The sequence below is a fragment of the Crocodylus porosus genome, unplaced genomic scaffold (genome assembly GCF_001723895.1).
Source record: "Crocodylus porosus isolate Cpor-Errol unplaced genomic scaffold, CroPor_comp1, whole genome shotgun sequence".
Lineage (NCBI taxonomy): Eukaryota > Metazoa > Chordata > Crocodylia > Crocodylidae > Crocodylus > Crocodylus porosus.
Window position 1 is genome coordinate 149,132,915 of NW_017728906.1, and position 23,252 is coordinate 149,156,166.

Sequence of the window (23,252 nt, forward strand, 5' to 3'; positions counted from 1 at the left end):
GGTGAGTTTAAGATAAGCCCCTCAATAATTAGATCCTATACATGGAAATGATAACAAAATTTCCCATGTACAGAATCTAATTATTGGGGGTGCATCTTAAATTCAGGGTCATTTTGATTTCTGCATGTACCTGAATTTTTATGTATAAACAACATTCAGAGGGTTTGTTTTTTTTTTAAATGCATCGTTCACTCCATTGAGAAAAAACTGCTCTCTAAAGACACTATATTACAGGCAGGGGTGTGAACACACCTTCAAGTGGAATAAATTCTAATTACTATTTGTGTATCTGACTGCAATGACAAGAAGATGTATTATTTAAGTGTCAGATTTTTATGGATGAGGTAAAAGAAGGGCAGCACCCAAATTCTGAAACCTTCACAAGCTATGACACTTATTTAGCTCCTGTTTACACTGTAAATAACAGAAAATATAATTCCAATTAAAGGCATGCCAGCTGTTTTTTTTCTCAGAGGCGTAAAAAAAAGTCTAACCTTTAACATTTTTCTAGCAAGCAAATCCTATATCAGTGTCTGTGAAAGACTATTGTTTATGTTGGAAAACATGAGCTGTTATACTGCTGTGCAGTATTCCCTCCCCCCAAAACGTAAAGGTATCTATTTGCACTAGGTAAGCGGCAGTTATAAAACATGAAAGAACCAAGACATTTTCTGCTTCCATAAGTAATAACATAATTTAACACAGCTTTTAAAAATAATTCTTCCTATTTCTCAAATCATGAAAGATTCTCCTCCCCCCCCCCATGTCATCACTTCAAAGGAAATCAGATTTAAAAAAAAATAATCAAAGCTGGAAAGGAAAAGTAGTCCCACGTATTTGGGGTTTCACTGATCAATGGCAAAAGAAACCAGATTTGTTGAAGACTAAACCAAAATTCACATGCTGTTCAATCTGTAACACACTGAATAAAGTAAGTTCTGTATTCAACTTTTTTTTGACAGGTTTCCAAAAAGAATCAGATGAAAAACAGGTTGTGCACATCACTGAAACTTTTAAAATAAAAATATTTAAAAGGGTGCAAGTGTTATTCTACAAATAAATCCTATTAAAAAGTTGATCTAGTATTGTGAAATTGAAATATTATTATGATTTATTTTCAATGCAGAGATGCTGCTCTCTGTAGTTGCAATGAACGTAAAGAGAGTTAAGTATGCTACTATTCTTCCCACCCCCACAAAGGAACATATTTTGAATGTGAATAATTTAGGATGAAAGCTTAATTTCTAACTGCAGTACTGGTTTAGAGCATGAGTCTTGATTTTTTTTTCTAAAGGGTGAGGATTTTGGAAAATAAGTAGCTCACCACACCAAAGCACTTGTCTGAGCTAGTATTACATTTCAGAGACACTTCATGTCAAGCACCCTGCTTTAGTAGTAGCAATGCCATTTTTAAGCACTTGTTTGAACAGAGAGCTTAACTACAAATAGCAAAGAAAGTTTCTTAACAAATGGAAGTTTTAGAAATACCTCTTAAGATGTTGTTCCAATTCCAAGAACACTTTCATGGCTATTCTGTCACAGTCTTGTCTCTGAAGAAATAGCACTTTCATCTATATGTTCATTCAGTACCTGTTGATTAGTTCCCACAGAATAAGACTCAGAATAAATACTTTTCCTGGCAGCAGGAAAATTAACATTAGCATTCCACTATGTACTGCGAGCCCTGAACTCAATAGCACTTTCAAGGTTCAAAAAGCCATGTCATTAAAGATCATTCACTTGCTTCTATTCCAAGTTCGCCGGGTCTAATCAGAATTGGTCATGATCCAGACAAAACAAGAAGGGCATATGATGACATTACAGACTTGAGATCACACGATATGCCATTACATAAAACATCAAGACAGATTAAAATCTTTATGATTAGGATTTCACATTTCAAAAAGCACAGGCAGTCTTCTTTCAACAGTGCGTGCTTACCCAATTCTGAAATTAAGTCACCCTGCTCTCTCCATCTCTTGATACAGCATAGATTAATTGCTACAGGTCCACATTCCACTTAAAAAAAACAAAAACCAACTGCCTCATGTCAATTTCTCATACTGAATTCCACAAATCAAGGAAAGCAGTAATTAGATCCAAGGAAAACTGCCAGGAATAGATTAGCCAGAAAACTACTTTAATGCAGGAAGATGCTGTCCCTGAGCATTATTGTTGTCTTCATAACTAGTGAGAACAACTTTAAAGAAATTAAACTAGATTGTCAGTAGCATTACTGCGCTCACCAGAGAAACTAAAGTGCCATAACTGATATACGCCCTGACTGTGTGTTCTTATAAAGTATGTAATAACCAGGGATCCGATTTAAAAAAAAAAATCCCCAATTTTCAGATTTAAAAAATGTACCCAGAATCCACATTTTCCTGTGATTAAAATGAAACACCACTAATATATAGATATAATTATAGTGGTGTTTCATTTTAATCACAGGAAAATGTGGATTTCACGTTACTTTTTTAATCCAAAGATTGGGGATTTTTATTTTTTTTTTATTAGAGGAAAAAAACAGGATCCTTGGTAATAATGCAAAAGGCAAGGACTGTTCTGGGTGATATCCTTGACTAGACCAACTAAATGGTCAGTACAGGACTTTAACAAGCTTTCAAATACAAAGTATTCTTCAAATTTGAGGGAAGTAATGATTAAAAACAGTGTGGAGATCTATAAAACTGCAGGAGAAAAAGTCCTAGGGATTACAAACAATTTAATGGAGGAAAAGATAACTCAGGACCTTTCAGAAGGAAACAGGGTCATTATAACCTGTGGTGTGAAGAAAGGTAACAGAAACTTTAAACTGAATACTGTATTCTTAACATAAATATTTCTCTCAGGAATGTCAGATATGCTTATACTTGATCTGAGCCTTCAAGAATCATTCCAATAAATTAAAACCCCTGACCCTATAATGATCTTAAGCTAATAAATTTTGTGATTTTAGCTGTGGTCAGAGCTAGTATTTCCATTGGAAAGAAGTTATGGTGCTATATCTTGTTGCAGAAAAATGAATAAGCAATCGAACCTGCAACTCCCGAGGTCCCTTCCAGCCCTAATGATGATCTCCCGAGGTCCCTTCCAGCCCTAATGTCTATGAAATCTATGAACTCATGTTAACAGTCATGTCAGTCAGTCAAGAAGCCTACCTGAAACTGGTTTAACTTGGAAGTTTCTGTTCAAAATTCCAAACTGGTTCAGAACATTCATATAAGGAACGGAAAAGTAATGTGAACTTGCATAATGAACTCTATAGGAAAATCTCAAACTACCTTTCAAACATTAAGGAATTAAGTATCATATTGTTATCCCCAAGTAACTTGTATTCTTTTTGTACAAAAGAACGAGAGACTAAGTCCACATCTGGTCAGTGGGAAGAGACCAGGAACAAAATTGGGGAAAAAAACCTAGGACCTGTAAATCCATGTATTACACTTTACGTGCTAGGCCATGCTATGTAGTTTTCTTTTATGTTCCCCTTCTATGGCTCTACAGAAAGGAAATGAAGCCTGCAGGTCTCAAAATAAGTAGCCTCAATGAGCAACTATATACGTGCTCTGGGGTGGTACACTTTAATTAGGGCAGCTCCAAGAGCTGTTCTACTTAAAGTGCCTACAGCATCACATGTATTCAACACCCTTGCACTGTACTTCAAAATGGCAGTGGGAGTGCCTGCGCTAAAGCTTGGTCAACAAAGTGCAACAATGCTGAATAGACATGACACAGAGGCTGCTGGAGCACATTAATTAGCACCAGATGACTCTATTAATCTAAGCTAAGCTAATAAACTACTTAGCATGCATCCAGCACATGTACAGGTACCCAATTAGTTCTACCTGATATTAATTTGCATTTCTGCTGGGTCTTTCCAGGCTGGCTCTGAGGTTGCTCAGATGGCCCTAGAATAGCCTAGTCTTGTTTGACATCAGGTCAAACATCCTGGCCCTGTTTGATAAGTCTAGCATAACAAAGGAAATGTTTTGGGAGGGGGTAGGAAAGAAGAAACATATGCATGTAGATACCACATCACTTTCACAAGGATTAACTCCAAATCCTAAAGCTAAGAAGGTAAACCCTCAGCTATCCAAGGTGGGCAGCCAAAAACCCATGGATTATTTCACACCAGTCTTGCAAAACTTGGTGAGTCTTATTTGGGAGCAACAATTAATCAAAGTGTAGGGTACGCTTAAAGCCTACAGAAGTGGATTTGTAACGTACTACTTTCATCTGACTGGTCACATTTTGTAGACAATTTTCCAGTGGTGCAATATTAGGGCTTCTGCGTCAATATGGAATTGGAGCATAAAGGGCAGGAGAGACATAAATGGTGTCATGATTTTAAAAAAAATCGGGAAGACCTCCTCCGAAGGCTATTACAGCAGGGTTATTCAGGCAGCCATAGCTTGCAGCTGGCCCTTTCAGAAGGCACCTGCATTCAAAGCTGGTCCACTCAAGAATACTCAAAGAAGCAGTAACCAACATGAAACAGCCACTCGTTGCAAGACTAAAGAAGTAGTAATTTGACAATTGCAGTGGCCTGTTCAGGCTGCTTTCTTGAAAAGGAACTAGTGAGCTAAAGGAAAGGGGTCAACAACTTAACTGACAGAATTATGCCCATTGTTACTGGGCTACCCATGGGTCGCCAAACCTTAATTATGATAAAGACTACACTATAAGAGAGTACAGAGCTTTGCTTTAAAAGGTCCCATGTCAAACTGGCTAGGGATATAGTGAAAATTAAGGCCAAAAATTGAATTGGAGGACAGATGGCAGCCAAATGGCAAATTTACAAATATCTTTTCCTATTGAAAGACTCAGTATGGGAGTAATTCTCAAAGCATCTCCCTAGACTATTGTTTTAGTACTTCTCTTGTCTTACTACCTCAGGATATTGTAATGAACTACTACATTTACCCATGAGACTGATCTACTTTGTAATTATGAGCCTTTTCAGTCAGTATTCCTCATTTCTCCTTTCACCTCCTTTTATTATTTTCTATTTTTATTTTCCTTTCTCTATATTCCATATATTTTCCCCTCATCTTCTCTGTTCCTACTTTGCCCTCAGTATTATATTACCTTTTTTCTAACTTACCCCATCAGACTTATCATCATATATAGCCACATAGCCAAAAAGACAGGAGTTGGAATTGTACAGGACACATACAGCCAGCTAATGAATTCTCTGTGCTCCCCAAATATACACACAGTTATAGGGAGGCGACAAAGGCCACATACAGACATTGAGTTTTTCCTTGGACAGTTGCTGCTTCCCTAGGAAAAAGCGTGAGTGTAGAGGATGTTCAGGATTTTTCTCCCAGAGCACAAATGGCTACTCTAGAAAAAAGATAACCCGGGAACAGTAAGAGTTAAATTGCTCCAAGGAGAATGTCTCCTGCAAGGGTATATCTGTACACATCATTTTCTGAAAAGTCATAGCACAGCCCTCTAGAATCCTAGGGCATTTTGCTCCTTCCCCTTTTCCCCCAGGGAGACTGTGTTGCTTGGGATGGATGCACACGACCTCTTGAAGGCTGTTTGCTCTTCAAGGACATTGTAATGTCTGTTCAGGCATCTCTAGGTAAGTTTTTCTATCAGGAGAAAAAACAGAGGAGAATTCTCCCAAGTCATTTAAACATGTGTGCAGCCTCTGCATATGCACTTACCTGAACTCAGTGCAATTAATACTCACTGCAGAAACAGCCTGCACTAAGCTTTTTGCAAATTGTTAAGGGTCCTTACCTTGCTTTTCAGAGCACCCAAAACCTCTATAATCAGCTTTGAAATTGACAACATCTAATCAAATCAAAGCTGCTTTAGAAGCCTTGAAACTCCTTGTTTCACCAATTACATAGCTAACAGAACACAGTAAGGTCAAGAAATTTCTATGCATTTTAAAACTTATTTCCATATCTGTTCAGTGCATGAAATGATGAATGTGACAACATACATCTATTTTCAGGTTTTAAAAATCCCCAATTTTTGGATTAAAATTGTAACCCAAAAATCCACATTTTTCTGTGATTAAAATGAAACGCTACCACCACCACACACACACACACAGAGCATTTAATTTTAATAATGGAAAAATGCAGATTTGGGGTTATTTTTTAAATTTGAGAATTGGGGATTTTTTTTTTTTTTTTTTAATTAGAGAAAGCCCAAATCCCTGCAGATGACAAAACTAGGAGCAATAGTCTCAAGTTGCAGTAAAGGAGGTTTAAGTTGGATATTAGGAAAAACTCTCATTAGGAGGGTGGTGAAATACTGGAACAGGTTTCCTAGAGAGGTGGTAGACTCTCCATCCTTGGAAGTTTTTAAGACCTGGCTTGACAGAGCCCTGGCTGGAATGATCTAGTTGGGGATGGTCCTGCTTTGAGCTGGGGGTTGGACTAAATGACCTCCTGAGGTCCCTTCCAACCCCAATTTTCTATGATTCTATGATATGCAACTGGCAAAATTTGGGCCTGACACTTATGCAGGTAAGTGAATTATGTACTTATATTGCTATTGGGAAAAATGGGAGAATACTGTATCAGTTTCCATGTACCCAGTATGTATGCAATATGTAAACAACTGCCTCAACCACACCTCATACAACTGCTGGAAGTGGGAAAAACAACTTTCTTGTTCCACTTTTTACTACCCAACTCACTTTACATGCTCCAGGCTGCAAGTGACTGATAGACCTGGGTGGGGAATAGAGTTGCCCGCTCTAATCTACTTCCTTCAGCCTTTTCTCTTCTGTGGTAGTGGTGTCTAAATCATTCTACCTACCAAGGTGAGGAAAAGAGGAGGAGGGGGGCATTCCTTAGAGAACAACCCAGAGGTTTTTAAGGACAGTTGCTGCGAGTTCTTTGGTATGCATCTCACAATATTTCCTAGGTATCCACAGTGAGAAAATGTATCAATCACTGAAAAAGTTAGTTGCTTAGATCAACACCTTTTAAGTTGACAGCTCTTTTCTAAGTGTCCCTTCAAATGTACTTACATACTCACTTTGGATAATGGGCTTGATGAGTCTGTTAGAAACTATAAGCAAGTGATATAGATACTGTTGATATTTAAATGGTCTTTGAGTTAACAGTTCAATGTAATTCTTGTTATTACTGTACCATGGAAATCCTGCTTCTGCTTCAGAACTCTATTGTGCTGGGTGCTTTGTGAAAAATTCTCTGCCAATGGGGCTTACCGCTTCACTTTGCCTATGGACAGTTCTCTGGTTCAAATCCAGATTTCAGGAAGTGTTATATACATGCAAGCTTAAAAGTTTTGCTAGAGATACTAGTATGCATGTATAGGTAATAGATCTTGTACTAAATATGCAGTTTCTGCTGTATAATCTCACAATTATAGTAAATACCTTATAATTCACTTTACTGATTTCAACTAAAGTTAGGTTATAAGTCACTTTGGCAACAGATGCCTCACACAGGAGTATGGGATGGGATTTATTGCACATTCCATAGATTGCCTCTAATACCAGGCCTCCACTCTCTAAGTACTATGCTTCTTATTGGAAAGCGATGATACCTCCCCCTCCCTCTTCCTTCATGCCTGCTTCCAGTCATTTTATTACTGTAAAACAGGCACACACAAATCTGATGCCAATTCAAGCTCATCAGACAACATGGTTCTCTACATATTTTCAGTCCTCAACACATGTTAATAATTCTGATCCATCAATTTACTTCTTGAATGCACAGCTGAACTGCTTGTTTGTTCTATATGGCAGCTTTGCAAAAGCAGAGATGAAGAATTGAAAATTTGTCATTATCTGCATTAAAACCAACTTCAATTTCAAACGTAACTGGGCAGAAGCGGAGAGGGCTTCTCTGAAAATCAGCTACATGATTTTGCCTTGTACACATTCCCATGAATTTCCCAATCCTGATACAATGTACATTCACATAATTAGAAGCATTGCTCAGTTATGTGTAGGTCAACAATTTATAGGTAACAGGAACCAAAAAGAAATCTTGAAACAACTGGATTAGCCACATGACAGAACATTTTTAATGCTTTGAAAAATAGCTTCTGGCTATAACTGAAAATGTCTGAAGTACAAGGATCTTCTTTCTTCTTCTGTCGCATTCAAGAATTCACCACTAAGCTATGCTTTTCTTCTTTTGTCCTAAACCATTCTGGCTGTTATATGAAGTGACAGGTTGCACACAGATGAATTACCACTATGGGTACACTAGGACGTCAGATACAGGCAAGTTTTGGCACTTAATGAAACAAAAACAACAAGATTTCATGCACAGTGGCATCTGGATACCTAATATTTTAATTTTTCTTCCATGTCAGACCTCAAGACCAGAAATGGTGCCTCAAGATGCTTCATACATGGTAACTACTTGATGATTTTACTTTCTGCAAAAGCACAAGTTTGGGTTTTGATCTGGTAAGTGAATGAATCCACATTTATCCAGGAAATATTACTGTTTATGTCTATCTCAAGAAAATTAATCACTGAAGCATGAACTTCTGACCATGTTGCATACCACTGAGTTAGTTCCTATACTCATGCAAAGCCACGTTCTCAGGTTTATTTCCACATACAATAGTTCAATTTACTTTAGTTTCCTGTGAAATTCAGACTTTACCAGACCAAAAAGGAAAGCAAGCCTATTCTTAGCCAAAGAGAAAAAGATGATAGCCTACAGTGTCATTTCTGATGTGAAGCAACAAACTAAAAATATATTTGGAACAGAATGTTAATAATTAACATTTTACAAGAAAGGAGGCTAAACACAAACTGCAAAACCTGATAATATTCTTTATTCTAACAAACTCATTCATTATTTTTTATTTCTGAGTGTCTTATAAGCAAAAGGTGGCCTGAGCTGGATTTACCTATAAGCTACAATCATGGAGGGTTTCAGAGGCTTGATTTACAATTTCTCAGTCATTTCCAGATTCGTCTCTAAACACTATTTATTTAAAAACATACACCAGGTACACACAGAAAGGTTACTCCTTACTATCATGGGAAATGCAAAGCATATGTAATTATGCTATGTTCCCACATTTTAGTATTCATTGATATTTTTTAAATTGTACTGCAAACTAATCTTCAAAGGGCACCTCAAAATACTGCAGATATTTTGAGGCAATAATTTAAAAAAAAATAGCACAGAGCACAAAATAAATTGAGTTCTTGCTCCAGAAGACTTTCATTTAAACTAAGCAGTGAAATAAACCAAGTTTATGGGCTGAAGAAAACAAAATGAGGGGAAGGAGGAAAGGAAGATAAACCCAAAGAATCTTGTCCATTTCCTGCTATACAGATCAAGGCCACATATTGGAAACAAAAGACAGTGCTAATATTGATATTGATAGATAGATATCAGCTATTGTCACTTAGTTTCTCTGATGCACTGGAGTTATAGACCACCCATTTCCTTCATTCCTCCACCTCACACAAATTCAACCTAAAATTATTTCAGTTAAATCATTATACCAGACATCACAAGATCACAATCTACTGCCTATTTAGCTTTCGCTTCCTTTTTGCTCCCTTCTGTGTATACATGCTTGTAAAGTGAGGCATTGTTTTTATTATTACAATTATGATAATATAAATTCTGTTATAGCCAGTTATCTCAAAGCATCTTAACTTGGTCAGAAATCTGGACAATTTGTTCTGAAACAACTGGAAACCGTCCTTTGGCACAACAGATAAACCAACCAACAATGAGAAATCGTCAAGCCTGGCTGCTAAAAAGACACAAATTAGAACTTCTGGGTCAAGTCTAAAGATTTCATGCTTAAGAAGTTGTCCAAACAGTAGAACTTTACTAAATATTTATAATCAACAAAAAACAACGTAAAATGCTCCCAGAACAGCAAAAATACACCTGGGATCACAACTGAGTTTTTGCGGATGTGTTAAATTTCATTACTATAGGTATTCAGAATTTGTACCAAAACGTTCTCACAGAATTTGTACCACAATTCTCATGAGCTCTTTTTTAAGAACAAAAGGTCTCCCTTAAGTAACACACAAAATCTATTCAGCTGTGTTAAAACAAGTTAAAACAAGACAAGACACTAGTTAAAAACAAATTCACTCCCCCTGACAAACTTTAATATCTGACACAAAAAAAAGATTAAGATAGTTTAAACTGAAAATTTACTACCTATGAGAACAGCAAGGGAACATTATTTCTTTCTGAACTGTGGAATACAATTATATTTGAACAAACCAAAACTCCTATTTCATCTCTTCTGCCTACAAGAGAGACATCCTTACCCTGGTCTGACTTATCCTAAAGAAAAATTCTCTTTTCCTTTGCACCTATGAAAACTAAACCAGTGAAACTTCTGAGTTGTCAGTACTCTGGTCAATCTGAACTAGCACAACACAGTAACAGAATTAAGTGGGGGTGGGGGGTTTACTACAAGGTACTGTCAACATATATTACAGACAAGGTCAGCTGCTTGTAAATTAGTATGAAGGTTCCTATGGGTATGCAGTTAGATCATTTTTCACAAAGTCAGATTTTTAGGTGTTTTCAAGAAGCAACTGGTTATTTAGTATATAGTCCCATACTGATTTAAAAGATAGTCCCATACCATTTTAAAAAAGCTGATTACCATCAGCAAACAAATACAAGGCCCCAACATCGACAAAGTTCAGGAATATCTATCTCCCTTTGAAGGAGACAGCTACACCACACAAACAACCTAGGGTTCCATCTCTTATTCAAGAAACCTCTGTTGGATATTAACAATCTACCCCATTAAGGGCCTTCTAAAACCAACACATTTTGAGAAGCAATAACGGAGAAGGGAATAAATTGGCCAAGTCCAGCTATATTTCTCCTCTGGAGCCTTCAGATTACTCATCTACCCCAAGGCTCTTCAGTTACAGGAAGTTGTAGAACCAGATAGATCAGATGTTGCATAGGCACCTATTCTCTTGGTATCTAGGTTATTTTGTTAATTTTTCTGTGCCCTCTACATGAAGCAAAATAAGGAAGTTAAATGCCATTTTAGCCATAATCATAATCATCAATATATTGGGAATGCTCTGTCTCACTTTCCTCTACATTTTATAATCTCAATATGTTTCCAAAATCTGACAGACAGGGATTTAGATGATGGTGAACAATTTACAACTTCTTGTGCTGTTAGGGTAATTATTTAGAACCAGATCATACATTTGAATATTCTGGGTAATTTCAGGATCTCACATTCAAAGCCACAAACCATAGTTAAGTTTCAGGGCCCCAACACTTATTTAAGAAATATCCAATTTATTTAGACTTTTCAGGAATGTGGTATTAGGTTATGCAAAGGAGTTCCACAAGAAAAACTGAACCAGTGGGGGGGGTAGGTGGGAAGGGTGTCACTGTTAACATAATACAGAATAAGCATGTCCAGAAGGATTTAACCATTCAAACAGAATGTGTGCTTTTCCTATACTGAACAAATAAATGACAGTGTTCCACCATGAATATTCGTGTCATATCAGCTGATGTTCACTAATACACATGCACCAATAATACTTAAAAGGCAGACTGCAACTTTAAATACCACTTCAGTTTATTAACCCCAAGGGTACTTTGCTGATCTAACACATTCTACAGTTTTTTAAATGTTTATGTAGTTTTTAATTTAAGAGGTATATTATTTTTAATATATCCAAGCTAGGGAGCTCCTTGGTGCTTAAAGACAAAACTTTTATTTCTGCATCTTTCTTTATAGTTCTATCCACAAAAGTTCAGAGACACTAAAACTTTCCGTTTTCCTGCCTTCTTATATAATAAAATGGGAAAGTTTTGAGATTAAATAGCACTTCCTGTTAATGCATGAGCTGAAAAGGCTCTTTGACTCCAGTATTCACTTCTTCTCTTCATCCAAAAAAGCTTGGATTTATTAGCCTTACAGATATACTGAAAGCCCTCTCTCTTTTTGAGCCAGGAATTGCTTCTTCAGTCACAAAATCGCACCCCCCCCTTTTTTGCTGGCAGTCAAAAGAACTGCTTATCTAAGGGCCACTGGATGAGGTCATAGGAGAGAAATTCTGACAAGATATGGCACAATATGATTATGCTTAATAGAAGTTGTGTTACTTTTCTGTTTTATAGTTAATATTAAAGGAATCGATCAGTTCACTACACTGTATTCATCACAAATCTTACGGTTAATCCAGAGGAGAAAACACCATACAAAGTGGGAAAGTAAGACACTGGGACAGAAAACTGAGCACAGCAAGTATAGGAGGCAGCTTAGAGGGGAAAGTGTAAAGAAAACAAGGAATACTAGAGCTATGGGCATAAAGATAAGTTGCAGCTGCAATGCCCACAGGGGTTAGGCTCCCCTTTCTCATGAAAAGGAGAACTCTCCCTACACTGCTCGGCTTAGAGAAGCAGTACCATCCTACTCCTTCTGAACAGGTGTAGCCACAACTCCCCGTCATCCAGTGCAGTTTACTCACTGATTGCCAGGATACAGCATGACTCAAAATAGAAACTGTGGTGTAACAAGCAGAATTGGTGCCCAGAGCAAACCCCGCAGGAGAGAAGGGGTGAAGGGATAAGAAGCCTTATCCGTGAGTTTCCGGCATGGGTGTACTGCCAGGGTGAAGACGCTGAGAAGTGGGGGGGCAATTCTGGAGCCCCTAAGTTGGCACCTGGAGTGGATGCCCTTCCTATTCACCCCTAATTATGCTACTGTGTAGAAAAAAAGAAAGATGCAGTTACAAATGCACTGCAAATCAAGACACCTTCCCCCACACCCCAAAAACCTGGGAATCACTGGAGTAAGGACTGATCTGCAGGACATCAAGTGATCTTCAGTAGAGCTTCACCTGCTGGCTGGAGTAAGGTTACTGTAGCAATGAAGATCTGCAGGGTCAGATGTTTCCACTCATAGGAAGTGGAACAGTAGTTTGTCAGGCAGAAACTACTGTTGCTCAGGAAAGGAAAAGGTAAGAGCAGAGGAGCAATGTTCTTCTTATGAATGGCTGGCAAAGCCCACAGCTCCCCTTGGGAGACTGACATTTTGATTCACTGCTGGGTATAGTGACAGCATCAAGGGATAAAAGCTGCATACACACATATATAGGCAGTACAAAATTAAAATCTCCCACTGAAAAGGAAAATAAGTAGCTATCTTATAACTGGATCAGAATGTAGAATGTAATAATACATCCCAGAAGAGAAATCTAGCAACTGACTATTTGTTAATACAAACAAAACAAATGCTGTGTTCAGAAGTAAACCCTTTGAAGGCCTGACCTACATTAGAGACTGTTTTCTTAGGCTATGTGTACACTGCAAGGTTGTGACATCCAAGCAAGCATAGACACTGGAAGAAGTGCTGGCACAGAGCTCTTTTGGACAGGCTAACTTGCCCTACTGAGAAAGGCTATACCTGACTCCAAACACATTTAGAGTAAGTATAGATGTTTTATGCCATGACATGGCAGACCTTCAGAGCTGTTTACCATTGCTCCACAACTTTAGCACTGCTACTCCGTGTCAATAACTGAAGCACATCTGTTGACAGTAACCTAGCAGCTGCTATGGTTTTAAACTGCATCATCTAAACCTAGAGAGAGTAGAGGTAAAACAGAGGAGAGCAGCTGAAACGCAAACAGCCTGTCCTCTCCATTTTACAACTGACTCAGCAGTGAAAAGCTTTAAGACAGGCTGTAAATCAGGGGTGGGTAAAATGCGGCCCACCAGCCCATTCTATCCAGCCTGTGGGTAAATTAGTATTTATTTAATAATTTAGAAAATTAATATTTATCTGCCCCTGGCTGCCTGTCATGCAGCCCTCAATGGCTTGCCAAAACTCAGTATGCGGCCCTCCACCTGAAATAATTGCCAGCCCCTGCTGTAATTAGACAGACTATACCAGGGGTTTTCAACCAAGGGTATGTATATCCCTGGGGGTACTTTGGAAGGCCCCAGGGGGTATGCGGCAGTGGTGCAAGAGAAGCTGCCGGCACTTCCAGTTTCGCTCCCATGTGCAGGTTAACACCCCCCAGCTCGTCCAGAGCTGAGCAGCAGAAGTCCAGGGTCCCAGCTTGCAGGGGTTCTGTAGAGTGGGGCCAGCTGCCTGCTGGTGCAGACCAACCTGGCTCCACAGACCCCTGCGAGCCTGTGCCCAACTCTGGGCCCCACCAGTGCTGGCCTTGAAACATTCGTCCCAAAATAGTGACCAGTGGATGGGGTGCCTGTCAAGGGGCGGAGCTACCCATGTGGCCCTCAACAGCTTGGCAAAACTGGGTAAGCAGCCCTCTGCCTGAAATAACTGCCCACACCTGCGGTAGGGACACTGACCTGAGGACGGGAGCAGGGCAGGCAGAGCTGTCTCAGACTGAGTGGGGCAAGCAGTGATGGCACTGGGAGGGGAAAGTCTGGGGGACTACGGCCACCGCAAAACTCAGCTTAGCTTCCATAGCCACCCCTCCAAGTCCTACTGCTGGCAGTTGTCCCCAGGGGGGAGATGGGACAAAGGGGAAAATAAACCCTCACCTTGCCCCTTTACTTCAGGGGGCCATGCTGTGCCAGTGTCTGGCCAAACAGCAGTGAGGGGGGAAAATGATCCTGACATGGGCTGCTCCGCCCTGGCCAGGCAGACCCTGGCTCAGGTCCATGCCCATGGAACAGGGGATGCAAGGGGAAATTAACCACCCCCCTCCATCTCCGTTAACTTCATGCTGCTGGCCATGCCTCCTTCCCCTTAAGCAGTGAGGGTGGGGGTGGGAAATGCGTAGCAGGGGCTGCTTCCCCCTCCAGGCACACTCTGGCTGGGGTCCTTGCAGGCCAGGGTTGGGGTTTATACCCTTCCCCAATTATACTCAGTTCCTGCAGGGCCTGACTACACAACTCTCTCCTCTCCAGCCCAGCATCTAGCCCGAGTCATTGCAGGCATGTGGCTCATTTCTGGAATCAAAAGTGAATGTCTATTCACTTGCCAATTGGTTCAGTCCACGCAGGTTAGACTGACCTGCCAACATGATTCAATTCAGGCTCAGGCTTTTTGAATGTCTGTACTTAGCCCAGGTCTACATTTCCTTCCCCCAACTCCCCCAACCTGTTTCTCACCCATCCTCTGCCACAATTTGCATTTTCACTGACTGGCATTCTTGCATGCTGGCCTCTGGCTTCTATTCTATTACATTCAGGAAGAGCACAAAACAACTGCAGATACTTCCTCTGCCTGAAGAAGGCGGTTTGTACCTGAAAGTTTGCAAAAACATTTTCCAGCCATTTTAGTTGATCTAATAAAATAAACTGGACTTACCCAAAGAACCTTGCCTGTCAAAATACATAAGGATTCCAGATTCTGAAATGCTTTTAGAAGGGATGTGCATTTCAGTGCTTTAAAAATGTTGATTTATCATCAAGTTTAAAGGAGGCAGGGGCTCCAAGGACCCTTAAAACATCCAAAAGAATTACTTTCACAATCACTAGATTGGTGTACTAGATTGTATATGGTGAAAACAAAAAGCTGTTCAGGCAGGCCTACAGAAGTCACTAGGTGATCTGCTAATGAAAAATGAACATTTCCTGTTTTTATTAACTACACAAACCAAGTTATAATGCAAATCAATGTTTGGTCTAGGAAGCATTTGGACATACAGCATCACTTTGTATGCTCAGATATCTGCATCTTTCTGGGTTCATACACATACGTGCACATACACACACACACTTTAATAAATTCAGCTGTCTAAGTATAACTATTAGACAGCTGAATATCTATTTTTACCAGATAGGGTTACCAGCAACCCAAATTAGAAGCATGTGAGAATCCTTCAGTAATCTGTTCATTCAGCATTTAAAATGTTTTGTTTTAAAATTTGTGGCAATGATGCTCATAACTGATAATCAATATGACCAGTTCATACCATATTCAGTATTTTGTATTGAACTCTGAAATAAAGAGCAGAAAATAGGCCCCTAAACCACATTTAACTAAAGAATACAGCAAAACAAAAACTGATATTGCTACATGAACAATTGTAGAACCTCACAATGTTTCAACATCTCTCTCCTTGGAACACTCTAGCAAAGCCAGAAAGTACCATCATAAAATCTATTTCTATGGCAAGTGCACAGATTAGCAGACTCACAGACCCCCTTCCGGCCCTATGATCATCCAGTTTTACAGAAATTTTAAAAGAAACCTTCAAAGTGTCCCCTCCTCCCCACAAACACTTTTCAGTTAGGTTTCAAATGCTCTAACTAACCACCGAAAAAGAAATGATCTGTAGGTTTAGAAATTCAAAACGTGAGTCCTTTGTTGTTTTCCTTCTTCCACTGTCCCCTGAGGAAAGCTTCAGTATGCCAACAACCTAACATCTACAGCTAAATCACCTGAACATGGGAACCTGTAGGGTTAAACAGGCCCTTCAGGTGATTTGTGTTCCACTACATAAGTTAGTAAATATTTAAAATATATGAGTTAAAAAAAAATCATCTTTGTAAACAGCTAGAAACCACCACACTAACTGAAAAGCAACAATTATTCCTGAAGGCAAGATCCATTTTCCATGTGATAATGGGGTAGTACAAGAGGCTTTATACCACACAAAGATGGCCTTTAAAACCCCAGAGCTTCCCACCTCCTGGACAAAGGCTGTTATATAGATTCATAGACATAGGGTCAAAAGGGACCTTGTAGATCTTCTAGTCCGACCCCCTGCCCTACACTTGCCATTACTGAATCCCATCCTATTTTCATTTGCCCACCCCGTAACCTGTCCAGGTCCCGCCGTAATCTGTCCTTCCCTTCTAGCATGCCCACCTCACCCCTAATCTAAGTGTTGTCTGCGAATTTAAACAGGGTGCTTTTCACCCCGTCGTCCAAGTCACTAATAAAGAAATTGAACAGCATGGGCCCAAGGACCAAGTCATGGGGGACTCCACTGCCCACTTCCCTCCAGGTCGAATATGACCCGTCCATCACCACTCTTTAAGTATGACCCCTCAGCCAATTTGCAATCCATCTGACTGTGTAGGCATCAATGCCACAGTCGCCTAGCTTTTTAATGAGAATGGGGCGGGAGACGGTGTCAGAGGTTTTCCTGAAGTCTGGAAAGACTACATCTACCCAGACACCTGCGTCCAATGATTTTAAATTTTTATATCATTTTAAAATTTAAGAGATACACTTCTGAACTCTCTTAGTATTGCTGAAAAAGCTCTTCAGGTTCTTCAAGTATGAACATTATGGGTACTGAAAGATGTGACACATTAGTTCAACGTGGCTCCTCAGAGTCTGTATAGATTGTAGGTTTCAGCATGGCTTTTTGGGGCTTTTATGTAACTGCTGATTCAATCAGCTATTAGATAAAAGTGCCAAAAAAGCCCCTCTGAAGTGCCTGATCTATACAGATACTGCGCAAACTGGATCCAACTAATGCAATGCTTCTTCTTGGCACTTGCTGGATTTTGCACAGGGGTGGGCAGAGGTTAAAATATAGCACTATTTGTTTTGGAGTGGGAGCAGGGGGGGGTATGCCTGAGAGTTTTAGGAGTTCTTACAACTTAGCTGAAGGGAGGGGGCAGGGGAAGAGGGTGCATACAAGTCATTAACTAAGCCAGGCATGGCCAACCTGTAGCATGGGTGCCAGAAATTGTACTGGTCGCCTCTATATGGCATATGCCAGACTGGGAAAGGAACAAGATGTACAGCAGCAGATTGGGCAGGGGAAGGGATCAGAGTGGCACTCAGGGAAAGTGCAGGGTCAGTTCTGTGGCATGCTAGCCAAAAAATCTGGTCTCCACTGAACTAAGCCATTCTTTAACCAAAACATCTATTCTCTCAACTGCTCACCTTTGAAGGTCAACTCCATGCTTAAGCTTCCAAACATGACTACGTGGGTTAGAGCGTGATTTTTTTTTGCCAACACTTATCCTGGCATAAAGATATTTACATCAAATGTGGTTTTATTCCAGTTCCTCAAATAAAATAAGCCATGTTGTTGTAAAAATATTTCTATACCTGAATAACTGCACCCACATAAAACAAGCATGCAGAAAGTCTCAACTCATTTTTTCTTGGATCGCTGAGGGAGGTGAGTAGAGGGGTGGTGGGGGAAGGCAAGCAGCACAGGAGAGGAGAATGGGTAGGGAAGGAACTTTCAAACCATCTTCTTTTGCAGGTCACCTTTCTAGGCAAGTCTCATAATGACATTCCTGTAAGTATAACCACTCTTGTTCAATGTGCTATGCATCATTAAAGCCTCCAAGCAAAAGTTATCCTCAACCAATACTGATGTATAAGTATTAAAAAAAATCATTACCTGTGTCAAAAGTACATCACGATTGTTGATGAAACATTCCAAAAGAGGAAAGGCAGGCACATGGGAAGAAAAAGGAAAAAAAGATTAAATTAATTTATAATCCAAACTTCAACATATAGTAGCATATATAAATATGTCCAGTCCAGTTGCACATAAACATTAATTGAAAATACACTGAATCTTTTATACCTACAAAAGGTAATTGAGTATTAATTTATCAGTATATCACTGCTTTTTATGTACCAAGTAAGTGGGACATTTAACACTTTAAAAACATTCAACTTCAGCTATTCTGTGATCAGCCAAGAGGAAACCACTGAGATGAGCAGACTATTTAATCAATTTAGGGACTCTGGCTTTGAATCTTATTCATAGAAATGTCTACACTAAATATTAAACTACAAACACTCCTTATTATAAACCAAGACAGGGCAGGGTGGCATCTTAGCTATTAACTTGCCCAGAAATGGTAGGCAGTCCCTATGAAGGCTCATGCCTTTCCAAACAAGTCAATCTCTAAAAGATGCTACCTTACCTTCAGTCTGACTGGAGACTAATACAGTTAGCTACTCTCCAATCCAAACTGAGACAGAGCTCTCTCTCACCTCAGAGGTTTATAACAGCTGTCCATAATTATTTTCAAAGCCAGGACCATGTCTTAACATAAGAGTGCCTTGTGAATGTCATCCCTCCAATTAGCAATCAAGTACTATCATCATCATAATGTACTGCAGATATGAAAAATTACATTAATGAAGTATTTAATGAACTTTCACCATCCCTGATATAATGAGTATGCTGAATCATCTTTTTTCTCCTCTTTTCTTTTCCCACTCCCGGCTGCTGTTTTCTCTCACTGTCCTCTTGTCAAGGTACTGTCACTACTCCCTTCCTTACTCAGAATTGCATGTTTCTATATCATCACGTTTCCCATACTTCCTTACAGGATGGTCAGCTATCTGGTCTGTATCAGCACATCTGAAAAAATGGAATCACCAAAAGTATCTATTTTCCCCTTCTCTTATGTAATACTAGCCTCTAGTGGACACAGATTATCTGGGTTAGCCTAACTTCAGCTCCATTTGTTCCCGGGTGCTACATTAACTTCCAGGAGACCTTGCACTAGTCCAATGGGGAGTCAACCTTCTTGGCAGGTTTGCCACAAAAATAGCCCCGCATCCTTCCTAAGTGCCACTATAGACCCCTTCCTCTGCCTGACCTGCTGCTCTTTGTTCCCTACCTTGTGCTCCCTGCCCGATCTCCTGCTTTGCCTTCTGCTTCCTGTCCTATTTGCTATTATGCTGCCTTGTCCCTTCCCTGACCTGTCACATGCTACACATGCTTGCTTGTCCCTTCCTTGACCTGCCTATGCCACATGTGGCACTCGTGCTGAAGGCTGGCCACCTTGGCATTAATAGCAAAAATAGCATGTGTGCACTCTCAGTCTGTATTCAGTAACACATTGATTTTTAAAAATTCAATAATGCTTATGTCTATTAATAAAAAGTCACCTACATAATATCCAGGCATTTATGGTAGCCAGAATTAAAGAAAAACCGTATGTAGCCATTCAGTAGACAAAATCAAAATCCTAATCCCTTAAGCCACCAACTCTACCAGAAAACAAAAAGCAACACAAAAAAGGCCAAGACTAGAAAGTTAATTTGGCTATCTGCTTCTATTCAGTTTACCTCTTAGAAGAAAGAGAACAGGAACATAGTTAAGTGGTTTCAACATATGTTGCAAAAGTAATAACAGTGGTAAATAATGAGTTTTAGCTGCTTGGGATGGAAGCCAAAAGCCACTGATATTTAAACTTCTTGAGCAGCAGAGAGGAAGGGGAAGGAGAGTGGCAGTGGGGGAAATGCATAAAGAGCAGAAAGGTGGTATTTCTCCGTAAAACTCGGTAAAAAAAAAAAATCTAAGAGTTCAAATGGCACCAGGATGCCCAGCTAATATTAGAATTAGAACCAGTCAAAAGTTCTCCATCAAAGTATTTTCCAACATAAAAAAACCTTTTCAAATGATTTTTAAAAAAATGTACAGAAATCAAAGATAAAGAGGGGGGAGGGGCTGCTGAGGAACAAAAATGGCTCTTCAATTAAATCCTGAAGTTTTAAAGAAAAGCTGAAAATTGTCCATGAAACATTCTGTTGGAACAAAATCATCCCCCTATTCATTGCAATCTTCTGTGAAGTCAGCAGGCAAAACCAAACCAAACAAAACCAAAAAGATAAATTATGACTATTAAAGATTTAAAAAACATGAAAACAAATCAGAAAATCCACAATCCCCAATCTCAAAATCTGTCCCATCACAATGAACAGTATCAGGTTGCCCTTCCCACACATTTTACTACTGTATGCAATATACATAGCAACACTCATTTAACAAGAAAAGCAAGGAAGGTATTAAACAAGTACACCATGGTTGAATTAACAGTCTACTTCCTGGGCCCTGCTGTGATCCAGTTACTTGGGAGAGGTACCACAAGACTGCTAGGCTCTTGTAACTTTATTTTCTGACTTCTATGAGAGAAGTCCTTCTAGAGAAGGGATGGAGGAAGAAGGTAGGGGCACCTACTAGGACTGTACCTTCTAATAAAATGGGGAAGTGTAGTGTACTTGTGTGTAGCTCTTCCCTCTCTTCCTGCATCATAGGAACCCTTGCTCAAAAGGTGGGGAAAACAGTTCCTGGCAACCCTGCTTAATGCCATTTTGCTTAGTGCTATTTCGCTACAACGCTCATTTTACATTGATGCCCGATTCCACTTAGTGCTCAGCGAATTTCATTATAGCTCACAGCCTCGTACAGCTGGCAGTTTGTTTCGCTTAATGCTATTTTTCTTAATGCTCAGTTTTTCGGGAACTAATTAAGAGCGCTAATCAGGGGCTGCCTGTACTTCCTGAGCAGGTCATTCCTAAAGAACTTGGTAGACCACTCACTGACCGCAGGATTTGAATAAACCTCTAAGATTGGGTTTTCTTTTCCTGGCAAGAGATTATTAAGGACCATCCACTAGTACTTGAACTTTATCATGTTTTATCCCTTCTATAATATATTAGGCTCTTAAAGAGGACTTTTGTCTATCCTTGTCTATACAAGCTGGGTATAGACAGGATCCTGTGTACACCAACTTCTTCAAAACGAAGAAAGCCCAAATCACAAACCTAAAAACTAACAGTACTCCCAGCATCTTGGGAGCAATGCACATTGACTCCTGTATCTCTTCTAAACAGCCCTTTATGAAGTCAAAGTTAAGAGGAAATCCAAATCTACTTTTTCACCATGAAAACCTTCCTGGAGTTGCACAGGAAATCAGCTAGATCAAGAGTAATTGCACCTCTGGCAGTTAAAGCTTCCAGATTCTAAGCCAAGAAGTTCTGCCAGGGCCTTCCAAATCACCCAAGTCTCTAGTGGGGGAAGGGGCTATGTGCAAGTGCCAAAGATTACTTTCCCTAGCTGTGGGAACCAAAGTCTCAGAGCCAAAAACAAAATCTTACCAAAACAGATGTGCTGTATTCCTGGGTTTGGCTTAGCTGTTCTTACCAAATATGAAAATAATATAGATATTGTCCTTCCTATTCTATTCTTCGTGTCTTGTGCCATCTTTTGCCAGTTTCCAACTGCACAATATTTCTCCTCTAACCTGATGGAATGCAGCTGGAGCTTTCCACATGATTTAATGTTACAAAAAAAAAAAAAATCAGCCAATTAATGGTTACCAGCCTTATTGCTGCTTTCCTCATTTTCTAGCATGTGTTCCTCTTCAGCCATTTGTTACATTTTATTTCAAATTTGACCAGGCCATTTTGGGGGCAGGACCATCTTCCTATGCATTTGTATAACACTAAGTACAATGTAATCCTAATTACCATGGGGGAAAACAAAAGGTGGGGGTTGAACACAGCTGCAATATGAATAAGCTGTCCTCTTTTAACCCTGTATCCTATTCGTAAAATCTTGACATGCTCAAAAATACTGGTGCTTCTTCAGGGAAAGGATTAACATGACCCTTTCTTACTAGAGACCTGTACATGACAGCAGAACCTGAGGAGCAATCTGCAATTTTTTACAGAATTTAAAAGAGAGGATGCATGTGCCTGGTGGGATGAAGAAGAAAGAAAAATAATAATAATTCCCTCTGGTACATGCCAATACTGATCTTTTAAGGTCAGATTTTCAAAGGTACTCAAACAGTCATTTCAGCACATCCCTGAAATGCTCAGGGCCCAGCAACTCTGAGAGATCACGATGACAGCTTTTGGATATGAAAATCTTTTGAAAAAATCTGTTGTCTCATTCCACTGCTTTAATGGCAGTGGCTTAGGAAGTCTGGCTTACAAACTCTATTTTGTTTCATCACTTTTGCCTTAATTATTTGTCACATTCCATTTATCTTGGCTCTTTTTATTTTTTGCCCATTTCACATTGGATCTTAGGCAACACACCACAATGTTGTTGTGCTTGTATTCAGACAGGGATATGAAAAGAACTGCTACTGGAAATAAAGGTAATTCCATAATAAAACACTTCCATTTTCCAATGTGAAGGCAACTGGTTACCCATGTTTACATGCGACACTGGCTCCATTCACCAGGCACATTTTAGTTTTATAAAACTAGATTTTAGATCAGTAGTTCTTAATCTCATTAGACTCAAAACTTGTCTTCAAAAATGCCAGCTCTTAGCTTTCACTTGTTTTTTGAAGAGAGGAAAAACAGAGCAATTCTTCTACTGTGAAGAATTCAAAAAGACCACACAACAGGTCAGAATGTTTTGACACCAGATTGCCATTTGAAATCTCTAGGTTTCTTTTGTAAATCATGTGCAGGTGTCTGCATACCCAACAGTGCCAATATTGCATGAGTGTCTTAAAAGGATCTTGTGACACCCCGGGCCTGGTTTAGAATCACCGCTTTAGATGAGGCAAATGTTCAGGTACCCAAACCTCTGATTATGCAAC

At 39.5% G+C, this 23,252-nt stretch overlaps 1 protein-coding gene and 1 long non-coding RNA gene across 6 annotated transcripts in view; one reads left to right on the plus strand and one right to left on the minus strand.

Moving 5' to 3' along the window:
* The window catches only part of TSC22D1 (TSC22 domain family member 1), a 128,683-nt gene that overhangs the window by 15,708 nt on the left and 89,723 nt on the right, over positions 1-23,252 (minus strand). The window contains exon 1 of one of the 5 annotated variants that reach the window (XM_019529888.1): positions 18,287-18,376. The exons of 3 other annotated variants lie outside the window; for them this stretch is intronic. Coding sequence is in view for 1 of the 2 variants with exons in the window: in XM_019529887.1 (XP_019385432.1) it covers positions 1,489-1,571 (83 nt within the window). In the remaining variant the exon portion in view is untranslated. Of the gene's footprint in view, positions 1-1,488; positions 1,587-18,286; positions 18,377-23,252 lie in introns of those variants that run through there. One more of the 5 variants, XM_019529887.1, reaches the window with a different exon arrangement.
* Positions 19,362-22,958, plus strand: LOC109306492. The gene is made up of 2 exons (XR_002100012.1): positions 19,362-19,672; positions 21,665-22,958. It is a non-coding gene; the product is annotated as an uncharacterized LOC109306492 (long non-coding RNA).